The sequence below is a fragment of the Balaenoptera physalus genome, assembly GCF_965194825.1.
Source record: "Balaenoptera physalus genome assembly, chromosome: 20".
NCBI classification, from domain to species: domain Eukaryota; kingdom Metazoa; phylum Chordata; class Mammalia; order Artiodactyla; family Balaenopteridae; genus Balaenoptera; species Balaenoptera physalus.
Genome location: NC_138901.1, coordinates 48,790,257 through 48,812,832, shown reverse-complemented (window position 1 = coordinate 48,812,832; position 22,576 = coordinate 48,790,257). Strand labels below are relative to the sequence as shown.

Here is a 22,576-nt window from a genome sequence, read left to right as displayed (position 1 = left end):
GGGAGAGAGAGCGAGAGCGAGCCCGGCCTCCCGCCAGGGAAGGAGGGACCTTGGAAGAGCCAGGATGGCGGGTTGGAGTTTAGAGGGAGTAGCTCCCTAGGCACCCGGGCAGGTCCCCGGTTGTAGATTGGGGGCGGGGCTAAGGGCAGCGGCTGGGTTCCGAAGGATTGGGAGGGGCCCGGATGTTGAGAGAATGGCTGGGGCGGGGCTAAGAACGGGGTTAGGGGCGGGGCTAGGGTCTGGGGGTAGGACTAAACCTGGAGCAGATCTAGAAAAGAACTAGGGATGGGATTGAGGGCTGGGCCTCAGCGGCCGAACTAAAGTTTAGACCTGAGATAACGGGGAGGTGCTAAGGTTAAAGTGGAACAAAGAGGGGGAGGCCCGAATGAACTGGGAGGACCCGGATGAAGAGCGCAGCGGAAGCTCAGACTTGGACTAAGACAACGCAGCCTAGAGCGGAGGGAGGCGGGAGACTGGGCAAGCATGAGGCGGAGTTAAGGGCTGGACTGGGGCGAAGCTGAGATTGGGGTTTACGTTGGACTCGGCCAAGCTGAGGTTCAGGGTTGGACTTCTGCGAGGAAGAGTCTTGTAGAGACGAAGAACTAGGCTGAGAGATATGTGGGTTAGGACGACACTGAGGATTGAAAGGTGGACTAAGGAAAAAACTGAGGACGATTCCAGCTGGTGGGACGAGAGCAGCACCGGTAAGGAGGGGACGTGGCAGCAGATTAGGGGAGGGCTTCCGGCTGGGGGCGTGGCACGGGGGCTGGCTTGAGAACCCGAGGGGGGTGTGGAACCTGAGAGAGCCCGACGAAGGAGGCGGGGCCAAGGACTGGCTGGGGCGGAGTTAGGATATGGGGGTGGGCTCACGTCGAGCCATGGACCAATGATTGAGGACTGGGGTCCTGAGGACCTAGAGAACTGCCTGCGCGTTCAGTTGGGGTGGTCCGGTTGAAGCCAGAGCTGAGAGCTACGGTTGTAAGGCTGGAAGACGTTGCTGTGCCGCACCGGGGGCCCAAGCCGCTGCCCAAGAAGTGCGGGGCTTGGCTGGAGCCCATGGTCCAGCGCCCAACTAGTCGCCGGGGCTGGGGCGGGAGGTTTCATTGACTCTGGGGCAGGAAAAAGTCTGAAGTTCCACGGGCGACATCACAATCGCCTCCAGATGTGGGCGGGGCCGGGGAGGCATTTCCAAGGAGACGGGAGCCGCCCTGCCTTGCTCCCTCCTCTTCCCTCCTTCCCTTCCTTGGTTACTCCCTCCCTTCCTTCCTCCCTCCCTCCCTCCTTCCCCCGTTCTGCTGCCCGGGTACCCAACCTGAAACCCTACGCCCTGTGCTGCAAGGTCGGGGGGAGCGCCTCAGCTCGCCAGACTGGGAAGATTCTGTACAAATGAGCATCACCTGTGAGTTTTGGCCCCTGCGCCCAGAATAATGCCCTACTGAGAAAGAGACCACAAGCCTCCCTCTTCCTTTTAAGCTATCACTCTCATTCATTATGAAGTACCCCCCTGTGTCCAACTTCAATCACTTCTGCTGAGGAGCTCTGGACTGCTGCCCTGGACTGCTGCTTCAGTCGGAAACTCCGACTGAAGATCTGAGGAGAGTTATTAAATCCCTCCCCTTGGTAGAGTTGTAATTGTCAGGGCTTCTTGGGGGTGTTGGGGGAATTAGCCAGTGGACCCTGCATATAAGCCTCTTCCATGGTGACTGGAGAGAGCAAGCAGAGTTTGAATCCTGACCCTGGCTCGCGCTCCTCTGGCCTGACCTTAGGGTCCAGGCTGGATACCGGGAGGCTGTGGAGTCAGGACTGAGTAAAACCAGAGGGTGAGGAATTGGCTATATTAGAGTTGAAAAGTCGGTGTAATGGGAAGTGATAGCTGGCAGGACAGGTTTTGGATAGGAACCATAAGTAGGCTGAAAGAGCATAGACTATGGAGCCAGGAAAACTGGATTTGAATCCTACCTCTGTCATCTGTTGTGTCTTTGGACAGGTTACTTATTGTAAGTCTCTCTGTCCCCATCCATAAAATGGGCTTTGGTGAGGATTTAGAATCAAAGGCATATTTTAAAAGCCGCCCCCCCCACCCCCGAAAAAAAGCCCAGCACAGTGCCTGACATTAGGAAGATGCTCATCCAAGGTCAATTCTCCTTCCCTAGAAAAGTCCCCAGGTTTGAACCCTGAGCAGAATCTCCAATGCCATAGCTTCTTTGTGGCTCCAATAGGGGCTTTATTCTCTTCTACTCATGTGTTCATTCAATCAACCAACATTTACTGAGCACTTTCCATGTTCCAGGATCTATAGATACAGAGGTGGATTAAATATAGGCCTTGTTCTCAAGTTGCTATAAACACATGAAGTACATTGGCGCAGGGTAAAGGGGCAAAAGAGAAGTGTGACCCATTCTACTTGGATAGCATTGTTCTTTCCAAGATGAGCAGGTGTTCCTGGGGAGTGGGAGGCAGGAGAGAAGGAATGGAAAAGGGAGGGGTGGGAGGAGGGATGGATGGACAAGAGGAACTTATAACTGAAGAACCAGGGCCTGGGTCCTGGGGACCATTTCTGTCCTGATGAGTTCTTACCTCATCCTGAAGGCAGTGGAATGCTATTAAAGAGGAGGAATGTGCTGAACCGGTTTGGCTGCATTGTGAGGACTGGATGTGGGTAGTGGGACAGAAGTCAGGGAGGCCAGGCAGAAGGTTACTCCAGCTGTCTTGGTCAGAGGTAATGAAGATCTAAACCAAGACAGAGGCAGATATGGGGGCAGGTAGGCATGGCAAGACTTGGTCATCAGGTTGGTGAGAAGTGAGGGAAAGAATGATCCCTGGATTTCTAGCTGAGGTGTCTGTTGCTCTCTGAAATGGAAGATACAAGAGGAGGTGGTTCATGAAGGGTAGGGAGAAGATGGTGGGTTCATATGGGACATGCTGGTTTGATGTTTTGGGAATGCCCAAGAGGACATTGGCTACGTGCTCAGGAAAGCAGTCTGAATTGGAGACCCAGATTTATGTCATTTTATTAGTGGATGTTGAAACCATGGAAGTGGATAACATTATCCAAGACAAGCCTGTAGCTTCTTCTGAGGAGACCAAAGACAGAACCTTGGTAATCACCAATTTAAGGGATACAGCAGAGAAGGAGGGGACAGCAAAGGAGTTAGGAAAGAATTAAAAAGCTGGGAAGGAAGAGAGATATGAGAGGGGTCTGTCATGGGAGCCAAAGGAACAGTTTGCAGAAGAAAGAGATTGATTGGTCAACAGGGTCAAGTGAGATGAGACTAAAAGAAGGCCACTGGGTTTGGCTATTAGATCACTGGTGGCCTTTGCCTGGGCTATTCTGCTAGAGGGGCTGGGATGGCTGCCATGCTGTAGGTGGCTGGAGTAGAAGAGAGAGGTAGAGACTCTGAGCTCACTAAAGTAGGGACTAGGCTTCCTTCACTGGTGCCTAGTAAAGCTAATCCATCCGTTAAATGAGGGAGTGAATAAACTTGGATTGAAAAGGAAGAGGGGTGGGATATGCAGTGGCAGAGTGAGAAACAGGGTTCATAGAGTGTTTTGTTTAAAGATGTTCATAGCCTGTAAGGAGAAAAAAAACCCAAAAACAGTAAAGAGGCAGAAGGCGAGAATTCTGGCTGGGACCTAGAGTTCAGGTGCTTGGGCAGGAGGAAGGAGGGCCACTTCCCCAGACTGGAAGTTGATGAGGGTGGGGGCAGCCATAGATAATGCTGGTGAAATTTTGTGCTGAGAGGAACAGAAGCAGGGTAGGAGTTTCCAGGAAAGTGCTTGGAGTTTCATCCATTCATTCCATTAATTTTGAGTACTTCCTGTGCTGTGGGAAACAAGCTCACCAGGGACCAGTAGAAGGATGACCGAGTGCCACTGAAAGCCCAGCTGAAGTCCCCAAGCAGTCAGCTACCTTCCTTAAGCAGGACTCAGCTCCAGTACCCCAAAGGACAAAGCTAATAGTAGGAGGAAAAAGGAAGTGGCAGACTCTACCCTGTGGTTGCTGATGGAGCTGCTGCCAGTTGGAGTTGTCTTTGGGAACACCCTGGGACAATTCCTGGAACTGTCCCTTCTTGCCTAGACTCTGGCTCACTCCTATTCATGACTCCAGATTCAGCTCCTATTATGCTTCTTCCAAGAAGGTCCCCCCATCCCTATCTCAGTAGGTGTCCTTGTTCTGTCCTCCCACAGGCCTTCCTCCCCACCATTTCCCTCCCTATCAGTGTTTGCCTCACACTACTGTCATGCACTGTTCCACAGACCTCTCCTGCCTCAACCCTCCTCATCCCCTCCCCCAGCCCCTTGACAGCAGGGACTGTTGTGTCGTTCTTTTAATCTCTGCATCTTCTGGGGACTGCAGCTGGAGCTTCTCAGGAAATGTTTTTTGAATGAATGGCATGGGGGGGGGGCTGCTGTTACCTCTCTGTACTCAGATATAAACAGGTTACCCAGCTGGGAGAGAGGACATCTGCTGGCTGGTGTGGCATCCAGCACTGACGCATCTACCTTCTCTGAAGGTGGGTCTGTCTGGGGGAATCTCTGGCCCCAGGGGTCCCCACCACCCCTCACCTGGTGGTAGGCAGGAGGGAGGGAAGTGTTTGGTCCTGAAGGGTCACCCAGCTGCCCTACTCTGAGACCCCTTCTTGTGCCAGACAGAGAGGGCCACCCCTTCCTGGAAGCCACAATCACCCCTTTCCTTTGTACGGCACTTTATGTATGGTGCACAAATATCTTTGACACATGTGAACTGAGTCCTCCCAACAACCCTGCAAAATAGGTATTACCATCATCCCCATTTTGTGAATAAGGAAATCAAGGCTCAGAGAAGTAAAGTAACTTGCCCCAGGTCACCCAGCTAGACTTGGACTCAGGCCTGACTACAAGTTCAGGGCAGTTGCCACCCTGCTGCCCTTTGCTCCAGTTCAGCCATGCTGGAGAAAGCCTGAGGTGGTGGTGCAGGACTCTTACTCCCCTTGCCCCTTATTTCCCTGAGATGGAGAAAGGGCATGGGAGGAAAGGAAGCAGAAAGGGAGGCCACTAAGTGGATCAGGGGTGTATGGGGGACCCAGGCCCCCCAGAGCCTGGTGGGGGGGAGGGAAGGGGAGGAAGAATGTAGGGAAGGCTCAGACCAAGCTGCTGTCTCATCTCTCAAGTACTTTAAGGCCACTTGGAGTAATACACCCCCAGCCTGATTAGCTACTAGCTGGTGGCCAGTATGAGGTCTTGCCCCAGTTCCACCCCTTGTAGGGGCTGGATAAAGGCCCAGTCCTCCTGGCCTGTTTGGAGGGAGTTAGCCAGCCGTAGCACCCCAAGTCGGGCTGCCTTGGCACTTGTGAGTGCCCGCCCCCTTCCTCCTCTGGGAGCTGGCAGAGCTGGAGTTCAGGGGGAACCTGCAGGAAGGTGCCTTGTCCTCTCGGCACAGGGAATCACTTCATGGGCTTGTTTTAGATGGTGGCCCAAGGGGAGAGCCATTGGTAGATGGGGCCTTAGGCAGGGTCAGAGCTGAGGCAGTGAGGGTGGAGGCTGGGAGACACCAGTGTGTGCACAGGGCTTGCATTCAGCTGAGCAAAAGAGGTAGGAACCTTTCTTCAGGCCTTTCCCCTAATCCCCAGGCCTCTCCCCAGCAGCTTCTCCCCTGTGCCCTGGGACATGGTATCTGTGTCGCCTACAAGGGGTGGACTGTTCAAGTCTGTGGCTCTAAGGACTGGGGAGAGAGAATGGATGGGGAATGGGAACTTGATGAGTAAAGAGAAGGGAAAGAATCAAGAGTGAGTCTGGGAAAGGGGAGAGAAGTGAGAGTGAGAAAGGTGTCAGAGGGAGAAGAGAGGAGGGAAAGGGAAGAGTCAGCAGGAGAAGCCAAGGAACATGACGCACTGGAGGCTCAGGCCTAGCTCCCCTCCAGGCTTGAGCTGTCATGCTGCAGCAGGCCCTGGGGCTGGAGTGGCTTCAGAGGCTGTGAGGGGTCGGACACTGGCCTCCTGGGCCTGAGTGGGGCAGGCGCAGGAACTGAGGATGCTGCTGCTGCCAGCGTTAACTGCTGGGGACTCTGAAGTGGCGCTCCCCTCTGCCACGGCAAGAGGGCCCTCCCTTACCCAGGCACTCTGTGCAGTGGGGCAGCTGACAACTCCGAGCACTGGGCGAGGGGCAGGCAGGAGTCAGCAGAGGGCCCTGGGAAGGAAGGAAGGTAGGCTCCCACAGAAGGCAGTGGAGGGGAAGGGCAGGTGTCACAGGACAGCAAGGGGGATTTGGTGAGACACTGTCCTGGGAGTCTGCGAGGGGCAGGCAGAGTCACACGCAGTGGACTGGGGAGAGGAGAGCGCTGGGCTGAGTTACTACTACTCAGCAGTAGAAGCAGCTGTGGGGGGAATTCCCTGGTGGTCCAGTGGTTAGGACGTGGCGCTTTCACTGTCGGGGCCTGGGTTCAACCCCTCTTTGGGGGAACTGAGATCCCACAAGCTGCATGGCGCGGCCAAAAAAAAAAAGAAAAAAACAGCTATGGGGGAGGGAGGGACGATGGCGGCAGCAGGTGAACTTGGTGAAGCCTTTAGATTGAGCTGTGGGAAGGGAGATCCAGGTATGTTGCCGCTGCTGCCCGGTACGACGCAGACTCTTACCCCAGACTCCTACCCCATCAGGTGAATTCAAGGACACTGACAGGTGCTGCTGGAAACACAGAAAGTGCACCGGGCACATCATCCATCCCTTCACCTCTGACTATGGCCACCACGACGTGCACCTGCACTCTCTCAGCCACTGTGACTGTGATTCTAGGTAAGGACCCTCCTCCTTGGGAGACCCACAGCCCAGGAGACTCCTGGGTAGAGCCAGATCCAAAATTTTCACTGTGGTTCCCCGCTTCAGCTTTGACCTGGCGCTGCCAGCCCGGCCCCAGCTTCTGTAAACCTGGCTTGTGTTCCAGGAGCCACGGGGAGGTCTTTTGGCAGACTGGGCTGAACCCAGTGGAAGCCTGCTGTCCCTCAGGCTTCTTGCTCTGGGCCCCTGGGGAGTCATGGAGGCAGGGGAGCCAGCCTGAGTCCCCTGTGTGGCAGGCTGAAGGACTGCTCAGAGAAGACATATAGCAGTTCCGGAGATGTGGGCCCAACCTGCTCCCAAGATGTGGACTCAGCCTGTTTCAACATCATCCAGTGCCCATGCTTTGAGCTCATCCCAGAGGAAGAGTGTGTGGAGCGGTTCTGGTGTGGCTGGTGAGTGCCGGTGGGCTGATGGGGGGCACTGGCCCCCACACTCTGTCAACCGTCTTTCCCTGTTCTCCTCTCCCTCAGGTGCAAAAGCTACAGGCCTGTCTCTGTGGCAGTGATCCACCATCCCATCCACCATGAGTGCAGGGCAGATGACCTAAACCAAGAAGAGGAAGAGGACGAGGAGGAGGAAGAAAGCAAGCCTCCCATCCCGACCCAGGTGGGGCCTCCTGCCCTCCCCACCAACACAGGTATGGGCATGGTCACAGGTACCCCTGACTTAGCAGCTCCCATCACCATCTGGCGTTCTGAAAGCCCCACAGGGAAGTCCCAGGGCAGTAAGGTGATCAAGAAGATAAAGAAGAAAAAGGAAAAAGAGAAAGACAAGGAGGAGGAGACGGATGAAAAGGCAAAGGTGAAGAAAAAAGTCAAGAAGGGCAAGTTGACTAAGAAGAAAAGCCCAGTTAAATCAGAATCACCTCCAGACTTAAACCGATCGTTCAGCCCAAGAGAGTTGGCCAGGATGTCAGAGTCCAGCCCAGACAGCTGGCAAGATCTGGAGAGTGAGGACAGTTACAGTGACCCTGGGCGGGAGGAGCCCTCCAGTGGGGATATTGTGGAGTCTTCATCACCCAGGAAGAGAGAGAAGAACGCGGTCCAGGCCGAGAGGCCCGGGATGAAGACCTCGCCAGTCAAGAAGGTCAACAAGAGGAAATCTCCCCCAGCATCAAACCCCTATCTCAGTTGAGGCCAGGGCGACCAGGGTGAAGAATAAATGCGATCAAGCCTGTAGCTGACCCCCGGCTTCTCTCTCCCTCCAACCTGGCTACTTCTGGGGGGAGGGGGCAGCCTCTGGGCATAACTGGAGCCAAGGGGCTAAGGAGCTGCAGGTGTTTCTGAAGGGCAATCCATCTTTCAAGAGGAAGCCCAGAGAAGGCAGGTGGGAGGGCAGGGAAGGGGCACAGCCTGTTTCTCTGTAACATCCTAGATCCAGGGCAGCAGCACCTCTGGGTGGGAAGGAGGCTTCCTGTCTACTGGGAGACAGGTCTGTGCAAAATCCACTTGGTGATAGGCATTGTGTGCAGTGATACCACTAATAAATTGAACCTTTTAACCCACTCCGTGCAGCCTTGCCTTTCCCTACTCTAAGTGGCCCTGGGGCAGGTGCTGGTGGCATCAAAAGGAACATGAACCTTCCCAGCTGGTGTGGCTCTGCTCCTGCTAGGCCCTTCTGGGCCTTTTGTGCTGAAGGGAAAGGAACTGAATTCCTGTCAGAAGGCCAGCCCCTTCCCCCAACTCTTGCCAACAAACAGCCAAAGGGATCTTGAATGAAGGAAAGCAAGGCAGGGAGCTCTCCAAGTTTGGGCAGCAGTGGCCTTTTCTGACTTCTCTGCTGAGCCCCAAGCAGAGGAAAGGGAGGGGGAAAGCTTTGCTTTCCCAGAGCTGACAGGCAAAGCCGTGAGGTGAAGCCCTAGTGAAGAAACACAGGGAGATCAGTCGAGAACAAAAGAGGCAATGGGGCTGGGGGAAGGGACTAGTCAGCTCTCTTCGCCAGGGCTGTGTGTGTGTGGGACCAGGTGAATGGGGGGCCCATCCTGGGGGAGATACGCTTGACTCACGTGGAGGTACTGTCAGAGACCAAGGCCCAGCCGGCAAAAAGGGGAGAGAGAGGTGCAGGGTTCAAGTGGAGACACCCCGATTGACTTCTCCCATGTGCCAGAGAAGACTAGAAGGCACAGTGGATGGGGTGGCTGTGTGTGAGTGTAACAGCAGCTGCTAATATTTCCTGAGGCTTGATGAGGTCCCAGGCACTGGACTTAGCACTTCACACATTCTTTCTTAGTCCTCACAGCTGCCCTGCTGAGCTAGGTATCATCATCTCCATTTTACAGATAAGAAAGCTGGCTTAGAGACAACAGGAACTCGCTCAGGGTCACAGGGCTGGGAAGTGGAGCAGGGATGTGACCCTAGGCAACGTGGTACAGAAGCCACCTGCTCCTCTGTAAGTCCCTGCCTCTCTGATGGCCTGGAAGAGGGAGTCAAGGGAGCCCTCAGAGCTCCGAACACTGCTTTGAAAGCTCCCCCTCAAGAGCTGGAGAGTTGGAGAGAAGCTTTGCCAAGTGCTCTGTAGAAACACTGTTTATTCAAATGACGGGCAGGAAGCGTGGCAGCAGGGGGTAGGGGCAGCCGGGTGGGGCTGGGCAGGTTAGCACTGCTCCCCTACATCCCTTGTGATCCTGCTTTGATAGCCACCCAAGCTGTTGGTATCAGGGTCAGAAATACCTTCCCTCCTCTCTCCTGTCCCAAACTGAATAAATAGCATCCCTCTCCCCACGAGAGCTGGGGGAGACTCACGTGCTGAGCTGGTGCCCCGGCACAGCCCAGAGTCAGGTGAGAGCAGAAGCTCAAAATGGCTTGTAGGGAGTAGAATACAAAACTGTTTGTTCCATTCTCATTTTCTTTTTCCTCTTCTTCCTCCCTGCCACACTCCCTTCCCAGCCTGGTCCCAGGACAGGTGGTCGGTGAGGGCCTGGAGTGGGAGTATTGTTGCCTAGCGTACACTGAGCTCAAGTGCGCAAGGCCATCCAGCCTGTCACCCATCCAGGCTGACCACCAAAGAGAACGTCAATTCACTCCACTTTATGGACAGAAAAGGAGGGGCAAGGAGTGAGGCAATGGGCAGCCAGGCCTCTCCCGGCCTCAGAGGTAACCAGAGTCCTAGAAGCAGGCCCCCTACCGATCCATCTCGTCCAGGAGTGGGGTGGCATCGCCAGCAATAGACATGGGGGTGCTTTCGATCATAGGGCTGGGGGAGGGCCGAGGTGTCAGCCGCTGCTTCTGTTTCCGCCGTTCTGCCTCCTTCTCCTGCAGCCACTGTTCCGCCATCTTCCCCCAGTCGATGGCTGCATGGCTGTTGGACCTGGGAGGGAGAACAAGGGCCTTTGAGACTGGGACTCTCTAGAAGAAAGCCTTCCCAGCAATCACTGGTGAGTATCCATTCTTGCAGAAATGGACCTCGCCTCTATGGACAGCAACCACGGCCTGCTGCCACACTGTGTTCTTCCCCCTTCTCCCAGAAAGCAGTCCTCCTGGGGACATCACCTGGGTCATGGCTGTCAGAAGATCCAGAGCACCTCCCTCTCCTAATAACCTGTTCTGTGCCACCATCTGTATACTTACTTTGGCTGCTGCTGCCGTTGCCGGGAGCTGGAGGAGGGCTGGGGCTGGGCCTGGGCAGACTGAGGGGTGGTGCTGGCCTGTAGCTGGTGGTACTGCGGTGTGGTGATGGGCTGGCTCGGGGTTGTGTAGGAGTAGCTGGGGGTCATTAGTGGCGTGGCCACTGGCTGCTGGGCTGGCGTCGGGAACACCTGGAGAAGGGTGAACAGTTGAATCGGGACGGGTTTTGTGCTTATTTGGTTTTCCTGTGAATTTCTGGCAAGCTGAAAATTTGGGCTCCATCCAGAGCCTTCCAGCTGACCCTCTCCTGAGCAGTGTGTGGTTCTGAGCAGCAGAGGCAGGCTAGCACGATGGGACCTGGCACAACAACAGGGCACACCCTTGACCACTTGAGGTTGTCAGAGGCTTGAGGATTCTAAAGATCCCAAAAGACTCCGTGGAAAGGTCAGAACTTCTCTCATTCCCTTTCCCCTCAAATGGGCCTGAGAAAAAGGAACATCTGCTGGAGACAGTTCCTAATGCTGTGGCAGCCCCTATGAAGGCCCTCGTGGTGGGCACTGCAGAGGCCAGTCTATGGACACAGGCTGGTAAAGGATGACCGTTCCCTTTCACCCTTCCCCACCCTCTGCAGGGAGCTTCCTCCCCAAGCCACGTACGTGGTAAGCGCTGCTGCCCCCTCCGCTGCCGCCATAGCCATACTGGCTGGAGGCCCACTGCGCTGGGGTGGCATTAGGGTTCTGGCCTTGGCCTGTCACGGCAGCAATGGCACTGAACACCTGTGAGGTCATGTTCTGGGGCAGGGCGTTCACAGCCCGTGTCAGATCTGTAAGCACACAGAGGTGGGAGATGGGCATGTTAGAGGTGACAGTCCTTCTAGCTCCATCCCTCTTACCCCCAGTCCCCGGCACGAGCTCCTTACCTGCAAGGTTGATGTTGGCTGGGGTAGCATTGATAGAGGCAGGTGTCCGGGTCCTGCTGCTGCTACTGGGGGTGATGCCTGTAAGAAATGGCCCAAATTATGTCTCACCAGAAACCTACTGGTTTTACAACTGGGGGGCTGGGAGAGGTACTGAGGTGGGTGGAAAGAAGGGAAGCTGGGGGTATTCCCTGGCGGTCCAGTGGTTAGAACTCTGTGCTCCCACTGCTGAGGGCACGGGTTCAATCCCTGGTCGGGGAACTAACATCCCACAAGCCACGTGGTGTGGCCAAATACATAAATTAAAAAAAAAAAAAAAAAAAAAGGGAAGCTGTATAGGCAAAGTGGAAGATGGAATAGGAATTAAGAGAACTATAATGACAGCCTAGGCCTCAGCCCCTCCTATAGAAGGCTAGTGATTATCTTGACTCAGCACTTAGGTGTCCCTTCAACCACACTCCAGAAGTCAGAGAGAGTAGAACTCACCTGGTACGGGATCCTGATAATGGTCCTTAAACCATCTGAAAAGGCCATTCACAGTCGGGAAGATTTGGCCCCGGTACCGGAATCCTTCTGGAGTCACTGTTACATATTCTATCCTGGGATTTTGGGAGGAAACATGCATCAGATACCACCTGTGGCCAGCTGTAAGAGAGCGGCCGGAGCAGATTTCCACCATGTGAAGTAGCCACACTGGGTGCTGGGGGAAAGGAGAGATAAAAGAGCCAGTCCCTGACCCTGTAAAAGGAGGCTGCACTCTGGGTGAGGTGAGGAGGGCACAGCAGAGTCCAGGCAAGGCCAGGAGTCAGCAGCCCCTGGTGTGCTATGTTCAGGCTGCCAGAAGAAGCCTTGCTGGGGGCTGGGCCACCGTCCTGAGCTGCAGTATGTTGGCAGCACGCTGCAGGTCAGGGTTACTGAGATCACAGAGTGTCGGGGTTGGGAGGGGCCTCCCAAGGCAGCAAAGCACAGCTCCCCACGAGCCGGAATCTGGAAGTGCTTCTTGACGGTGGTTGGTCTGCCCTTATTTAACACTTTGCCAGAGCAGAGAGTAGATCAGAGGCTGGGCTCTGGGTTCAGACCCAGTCCTTGTTCCAGTTTTGTCTCTGCCACTCATCACCTATATAGCTTTGTACCAAGTTACTAAACCTGAATCTCAGCCTCATTTGTAAAATGAGGATAATAGCACTTAAACCTATAGCGTGGGTATGAGGAATAAATGAGACAACACGTAAAGCACTTATCGCAACACTTAAAACAGGTTGTGCTCAATAAAGGATAGCTGTCAACAGCCAACAGTCAATGCTAAGTATGGCAATGTGCTGACTCATATTAAGCTGAAACCTGCTTCCTAGATCTTCTACCCAAGTGTTGTTCATTCTGCACCACAAGGAGTTTGTGCCCCTTTCCACGGGACGCTATCATGTTGCCTCTGCTCCTGGTTTAAGTCCCCTGTTTGTTCAATTGTTCCTCATGGGATAGTTTCCAACCGCCACATGGTCCTGGCTGCCACCTTCTGGAAGCATGCTGGTGAGTCAGAAAAGGCTTCTCAGAAACAAGCACAATATTCCAGAAGTGCCCACGATGGTGCAGGGTCCAGAGTCCAGAGCTTCTTGTCCTCTGGCCTCTGAGCCCCTCCTAATAGAGCCCACACTGTGCATCATGTGCGAGCAGTACAGGACTAAGAGCAGAAAGGCACAGGCCGTGGCCAAGGACCAAAGGGAGGATGGGGGAGTAGAGAAGGCTAGTATGGCTATCAGTCTGGGTAACGGACACAAAGAAAGCAGGCCTAAGGAAATCAGACTTTGTCTGATGCCGGGTGAACAAAGGAGGGACTCAGATAGAGGAATCCCTAGGAAGGCCAGCCTGTCAGTCACACACAGAAGGGAGCGGAGCAGGTTAGTGACTGGAAGAGATGCTCTCCTGACCTATCCCCGTTCAGCGCAGGCTCACCACAGCAACAGTGAGCCACCGTGTGCTGGAAAGCCCTGGTGAGGGTGAAGCAGAGAGTGGAAGGAGTGACCAGTGTGTTGGCTCCCATCTTTGCCAGTCAGTGGAGAGAGTGTCTGGTGATTTCTATCACTCTCTGGGAGGGAGAAGAGGTGAAGGGAACACCTTTTCCCAGGGTTGATTAAAGCACCTTTCTTATTCAGTCTGCCTTTTGCCTCTAAATCATCACCCTCTTTCCCCACCTCCAACCTTCATCTCCACGCTAAACAGATAAGAGGAGAAAGGCAGTCAAGCAGAACCAGAGAGAGTACTGTTTGGGGGCCTGCTAACCTATCTGTGGACCCCAGTGGCAGCACCTTCTCAGCACCAGTGCTCACCTGGGTTTACCCCGGGGCTGGTATCCCAGTAGGAACTTGCCGGGCAGTTCCTTGCAGGCACAGATGAAATAGGGAATGAAGGTGGGCTTCTCCTTCTTAGTTTTGATGAGCAGCTCCTCTAATTTCTGGGGGTAGAATGAGGGGGAGAGGTTGGGATAGCAGCGTGCTTGGTACACAGTGTCTGGCTCACACGTGACGCACACCTCCTTCACCAGCTCAGCATCCCCGACACTGAAGGGAAACCATACATCCGTAAGTGACTGGGAGGTGTCATCCCTTGCAGGGCCCTGGGCTCACCTTACGGTCCCCACCACTGCAGTCCTGATAATACTTGTGGTTCAGAAGGTCCCGGGCAAAGGATGCCATAGGCTGAACATAGCGGGCAACAATCTCATCCAAGTCTTCAAATTCCTGTGGGAAGAAAAAGGCCCCGACTGTCATATCCAGAGCTGAGAGTCAGCCTTTCATCAAATCCACCTGGAAGAGAACCCACTGGAGGGGAGGAACTCCCCAGCCCTGCTGCAGCCTCACTCTGCTGCAAAGTCCCCTCAATTTATCCATCTGTTTGAGTCATGCCCAGATTTATTAGCTTATAAGGCACAAAATCCTTTTTTTCATAACTTTAGTTCTCCCTTAGTGCTTGGGAACAATAGGGGCTTCATAAAATTTCTCTCCACTGAAAACAGGACAAAGAAATTTGGTGTGTGTGTGTGTTGTGCACGAAGCACTTGCATGTGTATTTTCTCCTCTTCCTCCAGCGGTTCTCTAGTCTATTTTAAAATTTGGAGGACAGGGAAAGAAGTGCAAAATATACAAAACTGATTATCAAATTACTCATTTCATAACCAACCTCCTGTTTTGTTGCTCTGTGTAGCTAAAATACAATGCATACCAGTAACTAAGGTGAAAGTGGTTTGTTTCTGGAAGCAGGAGTGGGGATGCTAGTGCAGGCAGGGGCTGCCTCTCACCTCACTGTTGATCCACAGGGTGGCTCCCAGGCTGAAGGCATTTTCCTTGCCCTCTTCCCGCACATCCACGTGCTGGTATATGCCGTCACTGACCTTCCAGGTCACTGTCAGGTGATTTTCACCCTTGCTGCTCGGTCGGATGATCACGTCACCTTGGTCCATGGTCTCCATCATTTTTTCTGCTTGCTTAAAATTTATATTATGGAAGGACGGGTGTGCAATCACTCGCTTGATATATGCTGAAGAGAGCAGGAAAGAAGTATAGATCAGGTGATGGGACTGGGAGCCAACAGCAATGGGACAGGCCATGGCTTAATTTCTGACCCACTACTGAATTCTGAGACTCTTTCACCCTCTCTGGGCCTGGATTCTCTGATATGAAGGATATGTTAACCTGGGCCCCTGGGTGCTGAGAGAATGAAGCTTTAAGAGTCACAGTGCATTAGCAAAGAAAATGTGACCCAAGAAGACCCCAGCTTCCAGCCCTGCCAATGGCTCCCTTTCATGATGCCTCCGGGTCTCAGCACCTCAGAGCTGAGCACTCACTGCCACTGGGAAGCTGAGCAGTCAGCAGTGCATCCTGCAGAGGGAGAGCTGCCAGGACTTGGGGTGCACAGGCGTGGTCACGGGCACACTCACTGGTCCGCTGCTGCTTCCGTTTCATGTCCTCCTCCTGCTTGTGGTCTGCTGCTTCCGCGTCAAAGTCATAGTAGGTGTCCTTGGGCAGTTTCCACTCGTTGTTCCTGTCCATGAGGTCTGAGGTGCGGCAGGTCAGGTCTGCACTAAACTTCTCGATGTCAATCTTCATGATGCGGCAGTGAACAGTCATTCCCACCTAGATCCACAGAACATTTGAGCTGGAAGGGACAAAGATGGTCTAGCCCGATGCCCTATTTTACATGTGAGAAAAGCAAAGTCCAGGCAGAAAGGTGGAGTGACTGCCCAAAGCCAGCCAGCTACTGAGTGGCAGATTAGTAGGAGTTCAGGGTTGAGTCTCGTCTGCAGACTACAGTCTGTGCCCTGTACTGATGCCTCCCACTCTAGGCAGAAAAACCAACTGGAGCCTCCTGGGACGTCTTCTGTCACTGTAATAGTCCCTTTTCTCATAAAGCTGCCTAATTATTGCTGCTAGGATGTGATCCAAGTCTGGCTGCCATTTTTGGAGGGAAAGCAAAGTAGTAGCTATTTTCTGTACTTTACCCCTGATTTGAGCCCTTCTGTCTAAGAGGGACAAAACCTAGTCATCTGCATGGCTCTCCTTCTGAAAATCTCCCTAGCTTCATTTACAGGCATACCTTGGAGATATTCCAGGCTCAGTTCCAGACCACCGCAATAAAGCAGATATCACAATAAAGTCAGTCACAAGAATTTTTTAGTTTCCCGGTACATATAAAAGTTATGTTTACACTACAGTCTACTAAGGGTGCAACACTATTATGTTTTAAAATATGTGTACATACCTTCGTTAAAAATTACTTTATTGCTTAAAAATGTTAACCATCACCTGAGCCTTTAGCGAGTCCTAATCTTTTTGCAAGACTAACATCAAAGACTACTGATCACAGATCACCCTAACAAATATAATGAAAAAGTTTGAAATACTGTGAGAATTACCACACGTAAATGTGACACAGAGACACGAAGTGATCAAATGCTGTTGGGAAAATGGTACTGATAGACTTGCTCGATGCAGGGTTACTACCAACCTTAAATTTGTAAAAACAAACAAACAAACAAACGGTATCTACAAAGGTCAATAAAATCAGGTATGCCTGTATTCGGAATGTCTTTCCCCAGCCTTCCTAAGTCCATAGCTCAGGGGTTCACAACACTTAGAACCAGAGAATTTGGCAGATCTGGTACCAGCTGTATCACTAACAAACCAGCTGATCCTGGAGAAGGCACTCAAATTTCTCTGAAAAAAGAAGGTAGTATTTCCTTCCCCATCAGGCTGTGAGATTTGAGTCAACATATGTAAATGTCAAGGGCTGGTATCTAGTGTGTGCATAATAAATGGCAGCTCTGACAAGTGCATACTAGAACAGAAAGGGAGCTTAGCCTTTCTGCTTCACAGCATGTAATGCTGGGCCCTGCTTCCTGCCCGCTGGACTAAACCGCAGCTTCCCACACAGGAAGAGAGAGCCGTCTCTCAAAGGGCTGGCAATTTGATGAAATTTCACAAAGGCAGTGCACAAAAGCTGCCCCTCATTCAGACAGACGGTTCTTGCCCTGACTTCACTCAACTGGTTATAAATCCTCCTGAAATGCTCCCCACCAGGAGCCACTGGGAACAGAGCCTAACTCCTGGTGGGGACAGCCCAAAGCCAGCCTGATTTGGGCAGCTGAAAACTACACCAGGGGCCTTACCCCAGTCATTCACCTACCTTCACTCGTTCCTCTGGCCGCTTTACCACTTTGTCACTGAGGAATTTGGTGGGGATGAAGCCAGTGACACCATTGTCTAGCCTTGTTTTGACACCGATGGCCTGGCCTGGGCATGAACCACTGTCAAAGTGGTTCCAGACCTAAAGAGGGCATCAGAAGAGGAGCTTGATCATTAAGATTCTGGAGATCACACATTCAGAAAAGAGCTGCCAGGAGTGCTGTAATTCATTTTACCACTGACACTGGCATCATGATGTGAGAACACAATGACTTAGCCACCCAGCAACACAGAATTTGAATATTCCCGAAGCTCCTTGACTCATAACTCATGTTTGGCACCACTGGCCATCAGACCAATCTTTTATGTTAATCTAATTTATATGTCCCTCCAACTACAACTGAAGCCCCTCCCTCCCATTCTGTTCTGACCTAGTGGGCATAAGAAATATCTCTGTCAGTCTCCTCAGAACAACTCATTTCAGTGAACCAGGCACACCTTGGCTCTTTTATAACCTGGACAAATCTCACCAGCTTCTTTTATTGGGTAAAGTTAAGAAATTGTCTATTTTACAGTCTGCCTAAATAACATTTGAGGATCCAGAAAAAGCTTTCAGGATGGCTTTTATGAGTTCTAACCATGAGAAAAGCAGATGATGTCTAGAAGAATGTGGGAAAAATTAAGACGTGTGTGGAGAATGAAAAAATTGAAGGGAGCCTTACAGATACCTTCTAACTAGCATAGGGACACCGTGCCTACACTGTATGTGAGAAATGCATATATCCTCTTGTCTCTACTCTGGTTGAGCTACATCCTCAGAGAATGGGAAACAAGGATTAAGGGCTGAGCGAGAACAGAAAAAACCACATAGATCACTTCCGACTAGCATACAGAGGGACTTCATGTTAGGCCTATACGCATTCCAGCCCTCTTCCTCCTTTGTGTATTCACTTGGTAAAGTGTCATCTAAACTATCCCCATTCTTGGTTCCTTTCTAGGGCACTGAGACCATTCAATAAAGGAAATTCAGTGTTACCATGGTAACACTGCAGCATGTACCTCGCTTAGTTCAGGGAAATTGTCCTGTTGACAGAAGGGGCACTGCCATAGCCCTGTCTCATCGTTGCGGATTGCCTGGTCATAGCTCTCACCCTGTGGACGCCTGTGGGCGATGCCAGTGACGTTGCAGATAATGAGCTTTCCTGGAGGAAGGGGAGAGGAGGAGAGGGAAGGGAAGAAGAGAACAGGAAGCAGGCTAAGAGAACTGGAGAGGTAACTCCTTCCCACCAGCCGTTTAGTGACAGAACTTCTGTCCTAGAGCATCTCCACTGATTTCCTTCACATCCTCAAAAAGGGAGATCTTCCTCTCATTTGATGACAGGAAAATGAGGCCATAAGACTGACCCCATGAAGACCCCACAGCAGCAGGTTAAAAGCATAATCTGACCTTGAACTCAGCTTTGACTTCCAGCTCAGGGCTCTATAATCTTCTTAAAAGTTTCTCTGGTCTTTCCCACCTATAGTACAAACTGTACTGTACAGTTCAAACTCTTGCTTGGTTTGAATGTGTACAGTAAACGCATCCCCTCACCCCTACAGATCCTCCTCCAACTAAAACACAGACACAGAATTTACCAATGTAGAAGGTCTCTGGTGTTTCTTTGGTTAACATATTGAAGATTTCCTCTGTGTTGGGAGAGCGATAGGCTGTCCGGAGGTCCTTATACCGACAGCTCAGCTCCGCTCGGATGTCATACAGAGTGATGTGTTTGTCACCATAGCCCTGGGGAAGAAGCCCCCGTCAAGAAGAGCCTTGCAACTGCTCCCCAACTGAGCCATCAGGGGTTTCGATGAAAGAAGTAAGCCAGTTGGCTCCTGTCAGGGTTTCTCTTCTCTCCCCCCAACATTTACTAAAGGACTAAAGGAGGTTTTCAAACTTTTTCTTAGCCATGGAACACTGTTCTGATAAAAATGCCTCACGGAACCCCAATGTGTAAAACAGACAAATGCAAAGCCGCACCATTGGAGAGGAGGAAAGAGGGCCTAGAAGGAAACCCTGCTACTCACCCCCTCCCAGCTCCCTCACAATGTGCCCCCAACAATGACTATAGCAGTCTCTGAGACGTCCTTAGCTCCTTAATAAGCAGACCGAAAACATCCTTGAGAAACCCAGTACAGCACAGGGAGAGAAGGATCAGGTCTCCTACACTAACAGTATTAGGGCTTCTCTGAGGACTTGCTGCCTGAGTCTCCTCTCAACTAGGCCACTTGGGATGGTTTCTGTGCCAGGCCTTCTACACTGTCACCCACCTGCCTCTCCAGTTCTTCTGCAAAGGCATCCAAGTCCAGGTCCTTGAGTCGCTCTGGGTTTTCCAAGATCTCTTCAAGGGCCCCTGCAGGGTTGGCATCCTCGGCTGATTCATCATATTCCAGAGCATCCACTGCCATCTTCCTGGCCCACTCATAGGTCTCAGGGTGAACTCGGGAACCATCAAGGACTTCAATATATGAGTCAGTGCTGAAGGAAAGGCAGAAAAGGGGCAGGATATATAACGAGAAGCTTCTAGTAACAACCCAGACGTCCACCAATGGGGAACTGGTTAAATAAATTAGGGTACCTCCATACAATGGAATACTATACAGCCATTAAAAAGAATGAGGTAGATCTATGTGTGCTGACATGGAAAGATGGCCACAATATATTGATACGTGAAAAATGCACTGCAAAACACTATGAACCGTATGATCCCATTTTTGTAGCAAATGGGTAGTTAGTAAATGCATAGCAAAAATAAAATTTAGAAAAGTTGTAGTATACATCCACTTGTTATGGTAATTATCTCTGGGGGGTGGGATTATGGGGGACTTCCACTTTCTGCATAATATTTCTATATGTTGAATTTTATATCATGAACTTATATAAGTCTTATAATAAGATAAAACAAGAAGGGGGAAGAAGACCTTTGAGAATTTGCTGACAGCTACTTTCCCCCATAAAGCCTTCCCAGGCTGGTCTTGCCCGTGCACTCACATGGACCTATGTTATTCGTGGAGTGTTACAGCAAAGCTGGGTGGAAAATGAAGTTTTAGAACTTGAAGCCTATTTCCCCACTGATTTCCATTACTGAATGAGGAGCTATGTGCCCGTGGAAAAGATCCTCCAAAGACTGAGTTGATAACTTCTGGAGAGGAAGAGGTCAATAGTGAAGTCCAAAGTCCAAGTGAATAGAACTTTCTCTCAATAACATCATCTCAAAACATACCAAATCTCTCTCCCCCTTCCTTATGCCTCAGACCCCCACACTGCTTCTCCACTGCCCCTTCTATTCCCACCCTTATCTAGCCACAACAAACTATTAACAACAGAACAAGTTTGTGTTTACTGAACCAAATCTTATGTTTTCTGTCCTTAATTTATAAACTAAGTTGGTTCTTTTTATGTTTCTCTCACAAAAAAGCTTCACATAATTGAACTGATCTTTTCCATAGGTCAGAGGCTCTTGACTAAATAAAGGTTCCTCACCTTTGCTTTAAAACATTTCCTAATTTAAACAGCTTGTGGCCCTTTGACAGCCCTAATCCCTGAATCCCCAAAGCAAAGCCCAAGAGAATTCCTCTTGGCCCACCCAGGCAGAGGGCATCACCTGTCCCCCAGGGAGGCCGTGTCGATCTTGAGGAAGCCAGCGCAATTCATGAAGACTTTGGGACCCATGTGGCACATGGTGACCAGCTGGGTCCGGCTCTCGAGCCTGGTGTTGTTCTGTTTCAGGATCTAGAAGAGAGGACTGGAGTAAGCTGGAGTAGTAGGCAGGCCCCACCTCCCAGCCTGCTTTCAGGTCTCTGGGAAACCCTCCATGATGGGAATTTTGCCACCACACCCCGATATCTAACTGAGCACTACACCATACTAACTGCTACTAAAAAAATTATGTTAAAGAACTACACTATGCCAAGCAAAGATAATACAAACCTAATGTATTGCTTCAAAGTTAATAATACAGTCAAGTAGCCACCCCATATTAAGAAAAAAAAACATTACAAATACTCTTGAAGATCACTACATACCCTCCTCTGTATTGAAATCTTTGCTTTCCACTGGGGAAAAAAACCTCACTATCCTGCGCTTCCCTGGTGGCACAGTGGTTAAGAATCTGCCTGCCAATGCAGGGGACACGGGTTCCAGCCCTGGTTCGGGAAGATCCCACATGCCGCGGAGCAACAAAGACCATGCACCACAACTACTGAGCCTGCGCTCTAGAGCCCGCGTGCCACAACTACTGAGCCCGCGTGCCTAGAACCCGAGCTCTGGAACAAGAGGAGCCACCGCAATGAGAAGCCCGTGCACCACAACGAAGAGTAGCCCCTGCTCGCCACAACTAAAGAAAGCCTGCGTGAAGCAACAAAGACCCAATGCAGCCAAAAATAAATAAACAATATATATATATAAAAAACAAAAAAACAAAAAAATCCACTATCCTGAGGTCTGTGTCTAGTACACTCTCGCTTTCCTCCATCTCTTTTAAATCATGGCTCAGGCTATCTTTTCCAGAAGCCACCACTGTACAGTAGTGAAGACCATGACTGTGGCCACCTGGTCTGAAGTCTGACTCTTGACTCTCACTAGCTGGATGACTCTAGGCAAGAGGTAAAGTGCCTTTACCTCTCTGACCTTGGTCTGCCTGTCAAAGCATATTGGCAAAGTAAAGGTTCAATGAAACAGAAGTTTTCTTTTTTTTCTGATTCAACCCAATCCTACCTTTAGGAGATGGGTCCCTTTTCGAGGTCCCAGGCCACAGACATACTGAATTAAGGCCTGGCTGTAGGGGTGGGCAATGGCACGGTTGACATCAACTCCAACCTCATTGACTCGGTTGATAAATTCACAGTACAAGGCGTTGAGCAGTTCTTCTTTCACCACATGCTCCTGTCGACACACAGCAAGCAGGGATAAAGTTATTGTGCCACTCTGTCCACCTGGGCCTATCTGTCAAATCCTACTCACCTGCAAGGGGTGAAACTTGAGGCACAGGATGTCTTCATCAGAGCTGCAAACCTGGGCAAATTCAATCAGAGGGTCCTGGATACGCCGGGCCAGGGAGACTGCCTGTCTCAGCACAGGAGGGTAATCCCGGAACTCTGCCTAGAGTCAAACGAGGGTCAGCAGGGCCATAAAGTCTCCTCAGCTCTAACAGCAAGAGGAAATCCAAACCACCTGGCTTTTTAAGTCAATTTCTCTTCTCTGGGACCATTTTTCCTGGGACCAATTTAATCTCTGGGGCTCCCAATCTGAACCATGACTGGCACAATGGAGATCCTCTGCATAGGTAAGTGAACAGGTGCAATCCTGTGCCCCCATAATCTTTGTTTCCCCAACTCCCTGGGATTGATAGCTCTTGCCTGTGCAGGGCCTAAGGGTGGGGCTCCAGCATTACCTCTGATTTCTTGCTGTTCATATAGAGAATGGCCAACTCATTGTCAATCAGCTCCACCCCAATAGAGGACAGCTGCTGACCCTGGTCCAGCTCATGCACAATGCGCTTCACATCCTCAATCAACATCTGGGCATCCCTGGAGGAATGAGGGGTGCTGGTCAGGGATACTTCTGGACAGTT

At 51.4% G+C, this 22,576-nt stretch overlaps 2 protein-coding genes across 5 annotated transcripts in view; one reads left to right on the top strand and one right to left on the bottom strand.

The window, feature by feature from the left end:
• Positions 1-227: 227 nt before the first annotated feature.
• On the top strand, positions 228-8,314 carry PROCA1 (protein interacting with cyclin A1). 2 transcript variants are annotated; one of them, XM_082442828.1, is made up of 6 exons: positions 237-704; positions 1,340-1,399; positions 4,431-4,514; positions 6,633-6,768; positions 7,047-7,202; positions 7,281-8,314. In XM_082442828.1, the coding sequence occupies exons 1-6, from the start codon at positions 617-619 to the stop codon at positions 7,942-7,944; spliced, it is 1,188 nt and encodes a 395-aa protein (XP_082298954.1). In that variant the 5' UTR covers positions 237-616; the 3' UTR covers positions 7,945-8,314. The 2 variants fall into 2 exon arrangements, with proteins under 2 accessions (XP_082298955.1, XP_082298954.1); XM_082442829.1 differs by lacking the exon at positions 1,340-1,399 and having other exon boundaries at positions 228-704.
• Positions 8,315-9,320: 1,006 nt separating this feature from the next.
• Positions 9,321-22,576, bottom strand: part of SUPT6H (SPT6 homolog, histone chaperone and transcription elongation factor) — a 31,585-nt gene continuing 18,329 nt past the window's right edge. The window contains exons 21-37 of one of the 3 annotated variants that reach the window (XM_082442776.1): positions 22,397-22,532; positions 21,967-22,104; positions 21,721-21,888; positions 20,609-20,736; positions 19,275-19,482; positions 18,600-18,747; positions 18,024-18,166; positions 16,966-17,106; positions 15,221-15,416; positions 14,582-14,820; positions 13,911-14,024; positions 13,614-13,738; positions 11,776-11,888; positions 11,293-11,370; positions 11,030-11,196; positions 10,377-10,564; positions 9,321-10,116 (exon numbers count right to left, since the gene is read on the bottom strand). In XM_082442776.1, the coding sequence (XP_082298902.1) occupies positions 9,930-10,116; positions 10,377-10,564; positions 11,030-11,196; positions 11,293-11,370; positions 11,776-11,888; positions 13,614-13,738; positions 13,911-14,024; positions 14,582-14,820; positions 15,221-15,416; positions 16,966-17,106; positions 18,024-18,166; positions 18,600-18,747; positions 19,275-19,482; positions 20,609-20,736; positions 21,721-21,888; positions 21,967-22,104; positions 22,397-22,532 (2,617 nt within the window). In that variant the 3' untranslated portion in view covers positions 9,321-9,929. The remainder of the gene's footprint in view (positions 10,117-10,376; positions 10,565-11,029; positions 11,197-11,292; positions 11,371-11,775; positions 11,889-13,613; positions 13,739-13,910; positions 14,025-14,581; positions 14,821-15,220; positions 15,417-16,965; positions 17,107-18,023; positions 18,167-18,599; positions 18,748-19,274; positions 19,483-20,608; positions 20,737-21,720; positions 21,889-21,966; positions 22,105-22,396; positions 22,533-22,576) is intronic. The other 2 variants (XM_082442777.1, XM_082442778.1) reach the window with 2 other exon arrangements.

What these genes read in the sequence shown, in the direction of transcription:
- PROCA1 (XM_082442828.1), top strand. Translation starts at nt 617, where the DNA reads ATGTGGGTTAGGACGACACTGAGGATTGAAAGGTGGACTAAGGAAAAA. An exon ending in TGTACAAATGAGCATCACCT is followed by an intron (nt 1,400 to 4,430) that starts GTGAGTTTTGGC and finishes CTCTGTACTCAG; the next exon opens with ATATAAACAGGTTACCCAGC. An exon ending in CGCATCTACCTTCTCTGAAG is followed by an intron (nt 4,515 to 6,632) that starts GTGGGTCTGTCT and finishes CTACCCCATCAG; the next exon opens with GTGAATTCAAGGACACTGAC.